Source organism: Aspergillus multicolor (genome assembly GCF_047715735.1).
Source record: "Aspergillus multicolor strain CBS 133.54 unplaced genomic scaffold BDW74scaffold_11, whole genome shotgun sequence".
In the NCBI taxonomy this organism is placed as follows: Eukaryota; Fungi; Ascomycota; class Eurotiomycetes; order Eurotiales; family Aspergillaceae; genus Aspergillus; species Aspergillus multicolor.
This window is the reverse complement of record NW_027395962.1, coordinates 568,853-581,229: the sequence shown is the minus strand read 5'-3', so window position 1 is coordinate 581,229 and position 12,377 is coordinate 568,853. Positions and strand designations below refer to the sequence as shown.

Below are 12,377 nucleotides of genomic sequence, written 5' to 3'. Positions count from 1 at the left end.
ACCAGCTAGGTTAAATGCATCCCCTTGCATATCACATGTGGCAGCGGCCAGGATACCTAATGGTATTTATGCGGTCGGTAAGGCTGAACTAGTTGAACAATGGAAGATGAGCGGTCAACCCAGATCTAGAGGGCATGAAATGGCAATATGTCCCCTGATGTTTTCTATCTCAGTTCGGCGTTTTCCCCCTCAGTCTGGCGTTTTCCAGTGGCCACCATGAAGTTCATCCTTTCTCTCGTCGCTGGATTCACACTAGCCACCATGGGCTATACGGCTGCGGTTCCCCAAAGCCAAGCCCAAGCCCAGTCTGGGGTAGGTTATCGCTGCCTTTCCAGCGTTTTTACTCCGTACTCCCTTCCTCGCTTGCTGATTATTCTCACTAGGTGACAATCTTCCCCGAGCCAAACTATGCTGGGCAGGGGCGACCGATTCCCATTGACGAAAATTGCCAGACTATCTCGCCGTGAGTCTATCTCGTGGGTGGAACGCATCAAGACCGTCGGCTAAATGGTTCTTTATAGTGGCATCCGATCGGTGGAAATTCCACAGGGTAGAGATGTGTACTGCACGCTCTTTGAGTAAGTACCTCTACCAAGCAAGACCGACGTTTTACACTAACCCCTGATCCCAGAAGCCCTGACTGCACGGTAAAGGGCCACTACGGCAATATCTACTCTTCGGTCGCCGAGTTCTACTACCAGTACAGCGGAATTGTGTGTGGTATAGAGACGCTGGCTAAGCGGGAGTAGTTGTGAGCCAAGTCAAGTCCACAAGGTCAAGCACTCATCCAGGCATTCTCCAGTTGGAAAGCTGTCGTGAGGACATAGATGCAACGAATTGAATAAATATGTGAAGTGGAACGCAAGCAAGAAGCGCCAGGCTCAAGTGTCAGACCACCGAGGCCTACTACTAAGTTTTTCTGTGGCCACGGGCGCCGCGGCTTCAATTCCCTTCGCGAGCTGAATGCAAGCAAGGCTGTGCTTTCCTTCAATCATCATTGGTCACTGCCCTCGCCCAAATTCGTTGTTTCTTTTCTTTTCCTTTTCCTCCAGGCGGAGTATCCCAGACACCGAGTACGCCGAGCATCTGGCCCAATTTTGGGATGCCGCTCCAAGCCCTATCCCGACCGTCCCGACCGTCCCGGGCCATGAACCAAGGCAGTCATAAATCATGGTGGCCTTGGTTGATTGGAATTGAAGAATGACGTGGACCAGAAAGCGACAGATCATCGCCGATCGATGCGCAGATCGCCAGCCACATCGATAGTTCCATGCATCTTGCAGGTCCTCATACGCTTCACATCTTACGTACCACGCCCAGTCAGGCCCTTGAGAATGCGGTCAGCAGCGTATAACAAGCCAACCCGCCATCCGATGGAGCTTCTGCAGTAACTGAAACTCCCTTCATTGACATCTCACAAACTCCGTCAAAATGAAGTTCATCGCGCCTCTTTTCTCCGCTGCCGCCTTGGCTGGCCTTGCTGCTGCTGTTCCTCAAGCGACCACGACGTCCACATCGACCTCTACACCCACCCCGTCCCCTACGCCTACGGGCCCGGTACGTTTACTGTCCTGACGTTTCATGGCCATTCGGGGTCCGTCTGCTTACGATTGTTGGTTTTACTAGTCTCCCCGGGTGACAATCTACGAGAACCTCGACTTCACCGGCGACAGCGTGAGCTTCGAACCCAGCCAAGCTTGCCAGACTCTCTTCCCGTATGTTTTCTTCTTCCAGATCCAATTCCTTTTTTCTTATGCTGACGTAATAAAAGCTGGATCGAGTCAGTCCAAATCCCCGAGGACGAGGGCATCTACTGCCAGTTCTTCGAGTATGTTCACCGTGCTTCTGTTGCGGGCCCGCCTGGTCGACTACCCCATGAATAAGCAACAATAATACTGACTTCCTGCAGCAATGATGAGTGTTCGGGTGAAGGAGGCCCTGTCATTATCGAGTCGATCTCCGAGGTTGACGACGAGGACACTGTCTACCCTGGGATTATCTGTGATGTTTTGTTTTAGGTGTTTTGTATCATAATGTGGCTTGGGCCGAAGGACGAGTAGAAATCATATATGTGGCAGCCTGGACACAGGATTAAACAACCTTATAGTACTAGCTTACCGTATTCCTTCTCGTACTCCGCTTAGGTCCCAACAGCAATATTACCTATGCTTGATCGCTGATCCACAGTGCTAGGATAGCTCCGAGGCGGCACGATACTGGCATTCGATCTTCAACATCTCGCCGCACCCCGTTCTCAATTCATGGTGCTGACTTGACGTTCCCCGTTGCCATTTTCCGAGTCCTCAGAAGGATGTAAACTTAGGGCTCAGCATCATCAACAACGACGTCATATCACGCTTGTCAAAAGCAATACCAAAGATTGCATGTGCATACGCAACGTCAGCATGATTGGCATCTGTATCAAGGAGTATCATTCCGGCTTCTCTTTTAGCAAGTCCACTGGGTACATTTACTCGGCTGATCAGATAGTGGCGTGTATCTGCCGTGCTGCGTATACTGCAGTGCCTGGATCATACCTAAAAACTACTAGTAGGCTTCCCCTGTATAGTCTAATTAAACCTTATCTTCATAGAGCTGGTTGCCTTAACCAGCTACCGTATATCTATACCGACATCCCATCGACCAGGAATTAGACACAGGTTTACTGATCTGCCATAACGACCTCCGCCACTAATCGCGACATCTAGTGACGTACCATGTAGTCAGCGTGGTGCAATCATTAGTCCGATGATGAATGGTGAATGTCCGACGACAAGGAAGCAGGGAGTCGCTACCCTAGGTACCAAAAAGCAAGGCTCGAACCGGATACCTACCTAGGTACGCGTCAGATCCGGCCGACATGGTCCCGTTACTGCGCAGATGATAGCAAATCAAAGTCCTGAAGCCGGATGTGCAGTCAACTATTCGGCGGTCTATAGAGGAGAAGCCGTTCGTGGGCTTATGCGATGACGAAACGTCCGCCTGGCATGCATCCTTCCAAGGTTCCAAGGTTCGGGCGACGCGGAACCCTAATCTGTCTCGGTCTGGATATACATCGAATGATAGCCCTAAGTCCTGGACCAGCGAAGAGACATAAATACCATCACCAACCCGGATCACTGAGGGGGGAGCATCAATCATCATCCATATCGACTTCGTTCCATCACTACTCAAGCAACTTTACCACCAGATCGCAAACCCCCTTAATCCGCCAACATGAAGTTCCTCGCTTCTCTGTCTTTGTTCGCCGCCATGGCCTCCATTGCTGTTGCTGCTCCTGCTCCCCAGGGCTCGTCCGGTGCTAGGGTATGTCACTCCTAGACTATTATCAGCCTAGATCTCAGACTGACAGTACGGTATCCAGATCACAATCCACTCGGAGGCGAACAACGAAGGGGCAAGCGCCTCGTTTAGCAACGATGGCAGCTGCCACACCTTGCCTGGAAATGCGTGAGTCTCCCCTTGTTGGCTCCTCCCTCAATGTAAAAAAAGGTGGACTAGTATCATGAGAATAGAACGCTAATATTTGACCGTTCTTATAGGCCCATCCGCTCCGTCCAGATCTCCGGCTCGGTCCAGGGCTGTGGATTGTTCAGGTATGCCTCCCCTTGAAAATACATGGTCTCCCTATTCCTGGGGAGTCACTCGTAACTCGTTGGGCTGCGTACTAATGAATTCATCCTACAGCGATGCGCAATGCTCCACCCGATCCGGCGTCCTTACCCGCTCGAACTCCTCCGTTTCTCAAAACGCGGTTGCTATCGGGTGCCAGTAGGACTTTCCAGCCGGCGACGCTGCTTCCATGGCCAAGTCCAACGGATTCCGCGCCGCAGGTGGATAACGAAGGGATGCGTTGTTTCGCCTTGAGGAAGGCAGATATAGCCCAATGATGCTACGATGTGAATGTGAAAGTTTGCTAGCATAGACTGGCCTAAGTTATGGTTTAGAATGTTGCCTTTCACTCCATGCCGTAGACTGCACTCCGAATCAGGGGACTCCACTATGGTACAGTTTCAATAGAGCGTCAATCTAACCCTTTCGGCTACTTACGTAGCAGCAGTACAACTAGTGCTCGAAGCTCTTTGTATATCGATTCCCGCACCTGCGTACAGCCAAGAGATCTATGCAAGAGCTGCAAGAACCCGGCATTCATACACAAAGTATACCAGCCTTTGCGCGGCAGCAGATATAATATTCTTGCTTCATAAGAGAGCTTTCTAAAGCGTCTCTTCCAAAGTAGGATCGGTATTGTTTCCTGTGACCGTGCGTCTGACACACTGACGCCTAAGTTTCCTTTCGTGTTCCCTTCCAGAAATTCAGGCCCAGAGTATGGTACCAAATCTTGTCATCGTGAGATTTTTTCTCTCTCACACTCAACCTCCGCGGTCTTCGCCAATGAACTTGCTTCGGGGCGCTATTGAAGAGATCTCTCAGGACGGCTGTCTTTTGATTCTTGATCCTGTTATCAACATCGTACTTCCACTGACAGCAAAATGCCAATCACAACCAGCTCGCATGCAAGAGAGATTCATTTTGATCTGGGCACCAGTGCACAACAAGAAAGTCTGCTTAATATCTCGTGACAAGCCTCATTGACCTCTATTTCGCATGGTTAACAAAATGCAAGATCACAGGTCTACCACTCGGCATAATGACCTCCAGCTGCACTGACCAGGGCCCAGGTGGGACTTGGGACTGGAGTACGCCACAGCCTTTTGCCCCATCGCTGTCCCTGAGGCTTCGCCAATAAAACCCGTGTAATCCCAGTTAGCCGAGCTATAAATACTCTAGGCTCTCACCTCGACGGCTGACAGGATGCTTCGAGATACTCTGTACCTTAGGAACGTGTGGCATTCCCCACCTTTTACTGCCGTATCTGCTGTTTCCATCGGCGGCACTTGCCCTTCCCTTCCTACCCGATGTACTCTCCCATAACTCTAAGCCCCAGCTATTAGGATGGTCAGCAATGCCCTGTCCCTCGTATTCATACGCCCTGTTGCGGCTGCCAACAGTGAGCGATGCCCCCGTCCAATTGTGCTCAATGGCACATGTCCAACCGCGCCCGCCCAAGGCTGACAGAATGGGTTGTCACCCGAGTCGTCCCCGCGAACATAAATAGCCTAATGGGGACCCTCGCAGTCCAGCCCCAGCGTTTCGCCGCACGTTGTCACCATGCAACTTCTCACAGTACTTGTCTCTATTGCAGCCCTGGCCTCTCTGGCCGTCGGACTACCCGATTCCGAAGACACTGAGCCTGCCGAGGTAAATACCACATGCAAACTTATCCAACTTCACTTGTACTCACCGTTTCTGCTTGCTATTAGGTCACCATCTACCAGGAACAAGGATACGGCGGAACAAGCGTAACCTTCAACGCCGACGACGAGTGCCACGTCCTTCCGGGTAATGCGTAAGTCATGAGCCGCGGTAGTGTGCTTACAATGGTCTTATTAACGTGGGCGTTCCAGCGCATTCCGCTCGGTGGAGATAGTCGGTTCTGTTCAAGCATGTGTTCTGTTCTCGTGAGTCTTCCCAATATAATTGTTTTTCTATCCACCTCGGCCACACCAGTGCTAATGAGCGCGTTCTTCTGTACTGTAGTCGGCACAGCTGCGCCTCTGTTCCTCTGCGCTTCATCCACGAGTCCGAGGATGATGTTGGGCCACAAGCTTTCTCGATTCGATGCCGGTAGCTTTCTCAGTTAGTATCATGGACCGTTGATCGGAGTTGGAATCAGGCTGAAGAGCGGAAGCTTTAAAGCTTTACCTATTTCGCCGAGCGCGCTCAAGGCCATCGTTGGGATATCTCTAAGAGCCATATGGATGTCTCTCTGGCAGGCGTTCATCTCGCCTCCTATCTGAGCACAATAAGGAAACTATTTCATTCAATCCATACTTTTAGTCACGATACTCCTTGCAGACGCTAGAGTATATCTCCTTCTTGGTCCTTTAAGGTTTAGGGTACCCCCGTAACCTGTTTCAGGTTCCAAGTTTGTAGACGTCCAGTATCTTGTTCGGCAAGAGTCCGGTTTCACGGTTCAAAATAACTCAGAGTCAGGTGTAAGACCGTAGTACTTGCTCTCTAACCGTATACCACTCCACAGGAGGGAACTATAAGTGCCCAGCCTAGTCCGTCCATTTCATTCCCGCTTTTGGGCCCGTTTTCCTTCCAAGTTCTCGTTAAAACCACCATTATCGACTCTCATTACCCATCACTATATGTCTTCTTATTGGGCTATATGAAATTCATCATTAAATCTTCAGCCACCATGGGCATCGCCCTCGCAAGCCTGCTACAGCTCGCCGGCGCCATCCAAGTATGCCCTCCAGACCATTGACCGCGCTCATGACATACCTTATCCATATCATTTGGTGGTCACCTTGCTTCCGGACACAAGCTGACCTGAGCGTATTCGCAGGTGAGCCTCTACGACGATGTGAACTAGACAGGCTACAGCGGGAGCTTCGAACCCGACGTTGACAACCATACCCGGACATGCCATCCGTTTGAACCGTACGTGCACCCATCCAATTTGAGCCCTACCTAGGAATCACGCCACCCAGGTATTTTTGAGGTGAGCCACTTCGATCCCAAACGCAACTAACTGAGTTCCGTCGGGACAAAGTCCGATCAAATCGATCTCCCTAGGCTTCTCTTCCGGTCCCCGAACGACCTGCGAAATCTATCAGTATTATTCCTTTCCCCGCCCCCTTTTCAGTCTCCTTATCAACGTGCTTACCTTACTGTCCATGCATAACTGATTGAACCCGGTTCGCGTTCGTGTACATCCACTAACGCCAGTCACCCACATAGGGACACCGAGTGCAGAGAAATCGCGGACGTCGTGTTCTTCTCCACGGGCCGGTTTTCCCGCGAGGAGGAGTACCACGGGGCGCGGTGATATGTTCTTTAAACATACCAAGGTTTTCACCATGAGGTACGGCGGCTCGAGATGAGGCAGATCCAGTTCTAAATAACTATTTGCGTTCAAAACGGTATTTGTTGAGGTCTGTCGCTACTTTATACTACCATATAAATGCGGGGGTGAGAAGAATACTGTATTATACGTGTGCCGTGCGCCATCCAGATATCTCCATCTTCATACCTATTTCACGCATTCTATGTCTATGCCTTACATTGGTGTGCTGGGCGACCTCGGGCTGTCGCGAGCCATGGCGTTGCTGCAGAGGAGGGTAAGGAGGAGAGGCGGGATCTGTACCTGTACCGTGTGGTAGTCAAGGCATGGACGAGCAGGCGTCCCGGGGCCATACGCGGAGAGTGTGGGGGTTGCCTGAGGATATTGCGCGAGGAATGCTAACAGGCCATGTGAGTTGCTTATGCGGTTCAGTTCGCTCGACTACTATTAGTAACACAGCAGAGTGCAGCTTGCATTGCCCCAGCTTAGCCCGTGGGTGGGGGTAGAATTATTTAACCCTAATGAACCGTAATGTAGTTGGCCATCCTCGGAAGACATGATACCACAATTCTTGGACTTCCGGTGTTGCTGGTTCGTAAATGGGTGCATGGATTTGTGCATGTGGCTGGGTGATATTGCCAGGCTGAGTGAGGTTATATCAAGCATATATGGTTTATCCAGACATTACCTTACTACGTACCATACCAGGCATACTTTATGATTGGTCTTGAATTCGCGCCAAAGTAGTTAATCTGGATACTGTTCTTTCTTGCTCTCTGCTTACCACTGCCCATTACAAGCTCTTTATCCGGTCGAATGGAGCCTATACACCTACCAGCGTACAGTGGCAATGGTGTACAGCTTGAGGGTACCGGGAGCATCCGAGTTGATCGACCCAACCCCGGGTTCGGGCTTACATGCAGCTCAAGAAACCGTCTTCGCTAATCTAACTTCATTTGGGAATCCTGAAATCACCCCCGCCCTAGAGAGAACGTACGATGCATATACGATACGGTCTTGCTAGCTCGCCTGTGGTCGGCACTTCCTTTCCCCTCAAGCTGCGAGTTATAAAATGCAAACCCCCCTTCCTCCTAATCCGCCACCAGATCTCTCGATCCTTCCTGCCCCTTCACCATGCCTCACTACCAACAAGCATTGCATCGGCTTCCCAAGGCACCTCCCTTCAGCTCCCAGCCATCAAGAAGCTCCTCAACGATCTCCTACCTAGCGGGGTCGTGGCGCCGTTGCACCTGACCGGACCCCAGTGCCTGTCCCAGTCCCAGTCCCAGCCTCAGACCATGTAGGTATGGTATATAATCCACGATTTGGGTGCCCCTTCCATCCACAGCGAATACGACAGGACTACAAGGACTCCTCCAAGATCTTCCCCGCAAACTCCTCCTACCGCAGGCTCGAGAACGAGCGAGTGCCGTTGTCCTGTCTACCTATTTCCTGCTACCCGAACGCAACTGTTGCTGCAGTGGTTTAGAGTACCCAGGTAGGGCTACGGATAGCGCTAACCCTAACCTCTCGACGCGCAGGCAACAATCCAGTCTATAAGTTCCCCGACCAGGGCAGCCGGGCCGAGTAGGTCCCCCGTGCCCAGAATCTGCGGGGTATAGTATACTAATCAAGGCCTTCCAACTGCATCAGATACCCGAATGCAGCAATGATCAGTTCCCGGCTCAATACGGTAAGTCGGAACCGCACATCGACAACGATGGTGAGCCGGTACTCGGTGTGAAATGGGAGAATTCGGCAACAAGAGGCGCGACGTGATATGATGTGATGGTGATACATGGCTTAACTTCCTGGTTTACGTATCCGGCCGCCGAGATTTACCCTAAATAGTCTATGCTGTGTCGGGTACTTTGAGTCGTGATAAGTTGTTTTGGTTTCTATCACCGTGTGGAAGAGCAATATTCGTCTGGCCAAGTATCATGGACTGAAATGAGTAATGCCAAATGAGAATGGTCAAAGTCTATTGGTATGTCGCTATAGCACCATCTGCCACTTAACCCTCCTCTCCTTGACCATCGCCATAACCCCCACGGGCAGATACTTCCGATCGACAAGCGCAACACCGCCGTAATCCCTCAACACCTCCGGCGCATACATCTGCACAATCCATCTTGTCTCCTGATCGAGCGCCCTAACCTGTCCCGAGTTCAAAGGTCTAAACAGCGCATTCGACGTCTCCATGCTGAAGTCGATCCCGGCAGGTTCAGGAACTTCTTGTAGGTCCTGGTACAGGTTTCGGAACAGAGTACTTTGGCTCCAGCGGAAGCGGGACCATTCCTCAAACGGCATGAAGGTGTCCCGTTCGGAGCGGGACACAAAATGACGCTCCTTACCGTTGTTGGCGTATGCGAAGCGCGTCATGCGGGTGGTTTGTGGGAGTTCGTGGAACTCTTTCTTGAGGCTGTGGTAGAGTTTGACTTCATTCGCTGAGAAGTCAACGATGTGTTGGATGGGCGAGGTCTGTAGGGTGCCCCGGACGAGGAAGGGCGAGATCGAAGGGTTGCGGAGGCCCAGTCCACCAAGCTCTTCGGGGTAGTAGAAGAGGGCATCCGGGATGTCGGAAACGTTGAAGCGGGCTTCGATCATTTGGCGGAGATGCTGGGTCACGGTGCCGGTGCTGTCGCCGAACAATGTTTCTTGCATTGCTCGGTAGGTGGAGAGTATCATATCGACATGACTTTGTCCGAAGCAGACAGCCGGCTGACCAAATGTATTTTTGAAGAATCGACCGATGCAGCTGTTCCAGGTCCGGATCCAGGCCATAACGCTATCGCACTTGTCAAGTTGTGTCTTGAGTTGTTTGACATGAGCATCAACCTGCGACTGATCGATTACCCAGGTACCGGAAGAATCCAGCTTGAGAAAGCCAAACGTAACTGGTCCCTTGGGCAGCCGATCCTCAACCCCGGAATCCGGCAAGTCAGACAGATAAACTGACCCAGTCTTGCTCATATTGAACTCCAGACCAGTCACCCTTGCGAACCTTCCCATAACCTCCCACGCCTGCGCACACTTGCTTGGTTCACCACAGAGCCAGAGGTCGTCATGAAGTCGATATAGAAGAAGGCCCGTTGTTCGGTTCACGGCAAGGTCCATGAAGAATAAGATCATTTCCCCAATCAGCTTCTCAGAAGAATGGGCCATTGGCACTCCGCGTTTGCGAGTTCGAGGACCCGTCGGCGGGCGCCCTTCGGAAGATGAATCCAGATTCAAGGGTGATTCCAGGTACTTGCGGAAAAATGCAATCCACTTGTCAGACAAACCAATATACTCCATCACAGCGAAAATAGTGCTATGGGGGAGCCCCGTAGCGTACCACCGGAGGTCAGACTGGATCACGGCCGCCTCGTCGTAGATGTGTCTTTGGATAAGGGTTTCCGTCGCAACCTTGCGCAGTAGATGTTGTTTGGGGTTTCGGATCACGTCGCTCTTGGTGCCCCAATGATCCTCGCTCTGCTTTCCATCGTCAGATTCATCGTCATACGGTGCGCCACCATCGGCCAAGGTTGTTAGCTCAAGAGGCAGCTGGCAAAGGAAGTACCGCTCGAGGTAATCCGACTTTCGAACATTCTCTGGCCCGCCTCTCAACGACCTTCCAAGGTAGTATATCTGGCGCTCTTTGTCATGTTCGGTGAACGGAGGCGCAACCGCCCAGTTCCAGACGCCGTCGGAGAGGATAAATTCTTTCAGTTGGTTCTTGAGAAGATTGCATAGTCGTAAGCCGATATATTGCACAAAGATGAGCTGCAAGACATCCTCATCCATCCAGATACGATATTTTCCATTGAGTTGCTGCCGGGGTAGTACAGGAATACCCTCATCTCCCGCAAACCAGTCCCAGTTGTCCAGATCCGCCCACCTCATGTTGAGCACATCCGCGATTTCGGTCAGAGCGACATCGTTCTTGAGGAAGGACTTCAGAACGCCCTGCTTCTCCTCGCTTAAGATATCTTCGGTTAGCAGTCCTTTGATCGTGGCCATCAAGGAATCCCGATCGAACGGGGCTTCTCGTTCAAAGAAATCCCGGCTGTTTTCTTCAATCCTTTCTCTCAGCGCCCGTAATTGCTTCATCTCCTCGTCGCCTGGAAAGAGCTCGTCAAAGAACGCGTGAATCTCCTCAGCACTGGTCTTAAGCGGAGTAAAGACCGTTTCCTCGAATTGGTCGACAAGCTGCTGCAACCTCTGCTTCTGCCGTTCGTCGACAACCGCATACTCCTCTTCTTCAATGTCTCCATCGCCCGCTCCCGTCCCGCCAGGGTTCGTCCACTCTGTCAGCAGGCGCGAATATAAATCCGCCAGGCTGAGCTTCCGACTATGTGCGTCTAATCGAGACCGCAGCTCACTTTCATACTCGCGGAGCATGCCATCTGTAACCGAGGGATCAAAACGGTGCTGATCGAGCCAGCGCTCGATATTCTTGACCGTAGTATGTCTAGACGCCGTAGGATAGATAGCTTTTGTTCCAGCAAGGATGACACAAACGCGCGAGAAGAGGTCGGACTGCTCCTCAGCCTCGGCGAGGATCGACGCTTTTCGAGTCCCGTATGACAAGCGCTGCTTCTCCAGTTCTCGGATTTTGCTCCGCGTGAGCGACTCGAGAGTTTGCGAGAGGGCTGAAGTTGGTGGTGCCATGATCCAAAGCAGTGAAAAATTATTTATCAGGTCGAAATTGCAATCCAACTAAATTCTAATGGACGGTTGATTTTACATCATTTCGCAACCTCGTGGTGGAGGAGCTCCCACCATTTATCCCTCAGCCGCACCGACACGTCGCCAGGCGCCAATGGCTGCCTTGTGTATGCGAGGTTCGACTCTGAGCGGCATGATCTCGCCACGAAGCCACATGACTATGGAAATGTCAAAGGTTGACATAAGGCAACATTCTGGTGCCTATAATGCGGGACGTATGTCAGGTAGATTCTTGATCAAGTTGAAGCCTGGCAGTCGCGGCTGCAGCCTGAAAGTTGGCTGTTTGTGCATTCCGGCTGAGTCATTGGGCTTTAGTGCAGACATTAGTAGTTATGCTATCCATGGCTGTCCACGCTAGTCCATACTCTGATTGGTCGAGTGGTCTAGATCAACCATCACCAAGCCAATCACAAACTTACTCCAAACCTTATCAGTTGGGCAAAGTATATCAAGATCTAATCCATTCCATTAACCGCAACAATGCTCCGAGGGACTCTTCTAGCAGTATAATCAGGATTGGTAATGCTGGTGATTTATCAGTAGTTAGTCGCAACGCAGAAGTACCCCCCGAGGCCCCTATAAATGCCTCCTCTTCCTCCCGCTCCGCCTGTTTCAAACCCCCCTTCTTCATCCCCCTTCCTGTACCTTTTCCTCCTCTTTCTTGCTAGATACCCATCCTCTCCTCCATCCTCTCCTCCATCCTCTCCTCCATCCTCTCCTCCATCCTCTCCTCCATCCTCTCCTCCATCCT

At 51.5% G+C, this 12,377-nt stretch overlaps 5 protein-coding genes across 5 annotated transcripts; 4 read left to right on the top strand and 1 right to left on the bottom strand.

Annotated features, from left to right (window-relative positions):
* Nucleotides 1-216: 216 nt before the first annotated feature.
* BDW74DRAFT_177913 (uncharacterized protein) lies at nucleotides 217-749 on the top strand (the record flags this gene model as incomplete). The annotated part of the gene is made up of 4 exons (XM_073729033.1): nucleotides 217-312; nucleotides 384-463; nucleotides 522-578; nucleotides 632-749. The coding sequence occupies 4 exons, from the start codon at nucleotides 217-219 to the stop codon at nucleotides 747-749; spliced, it is 351 nt and encodes a 116-aa protein (XP_073584269.1).
* Nucleotides 750-1,431: 682 nt separating this feature from the next.
* Nucleotides 1,432-2,018, top strand: BDW74DRAFT_177912 (uncharacterized protein; the record flags this gene model as incomplete). The annotated part of the gene is made up of 4 exons (XM_073729032.1): nucleotides 1,432-1,557; nucleotides 1,627-1,715; nucleotides 1,772-1,828; nucleotides 1,910-2,018. 4 exons carry the CDS (start codon nucleotides 1,432-1,434, stop codon nucleotides 2,016-2,018), a joined length of 381 nt encoding a protein of 126 aa, XP_073584268.1.
* Nucleotides 2,019-3,216: 1,198 nt separating this feature from the next.
* On the top strand, nucleotides 3,217-3,775 carry BDW74DRAFT_177911 (uncharacterized protein; the record flags this gene model as incomplete). Its single annotated transcript, XM_073729031.1, has 4 exons — nucleotides 3,217-3,306; nucleotides 3,365-3,450; nucleotides 3,543-3,596; nucleotides 3,688-3,775. The coding sequence occupies 4 exons, from the start codon at nucleotides 3,217-3,219 to the stop codon at nucleotides 3,773-3,775; spliced, it is 318 nt and encodes a 105-aa protein (XP_073584267.1).
* Nucleotides 3,776-5,172: 1,397 nt separating this feature from the next.
* BDW74DRAFT_177910 (uncharacterized protein) lies at nucleotides 5,173-5,692 on the top strand (the record flags this gene model as incomplete). The annotated part of the gene is made up of 4 exons (XM_073729030.1): nucleotides 5,173-5,262; nucleotides 5,325-5,410; nucleotides 5,469-5,522; nucleotides 5,602-5,692. 4 exons carry the CDS (start codon nucleotides 5,173-5,175, stop codon nucleotides 5,690-5,692), a joined length of 321 nt encoding a protein of 106 aa, XP_073584266.1.
* Nucleotides 5,693-8,813: 3,121 nt separating this feature from the next.
* BDW74DRAFT_17810 (uncharacterized protein) lies at nucleotides 8,814-11,801 on the bottom strand. The gene has a single exon (XM_073729119.1). It carries the CDS (start codon nucleotides 11,567-11,569, stop codon nucleotides 8,912-8,914), a length of 2,658 nt encoding a protein of 885 aa, XP_073584265.1. The 5' UTR covers nucleotides 11,570-11,801; the 3' UTR covers nucleotides 8,814-8,911.
* Between the last annotated feature and the right edge of the window lie 576 nt (nucleotides 11,802-12,377).

What these genes read in the sequence shown, in the direction of transcription:
- BDW74DRAFT_17810 (XM_073729119.1), bottom strand. Translation starts at nt 11,569, where the DNA reads ATGGCACCACCAACTTCAGCCCTCTCGCAAACTCTCGAGTCGCTCACG.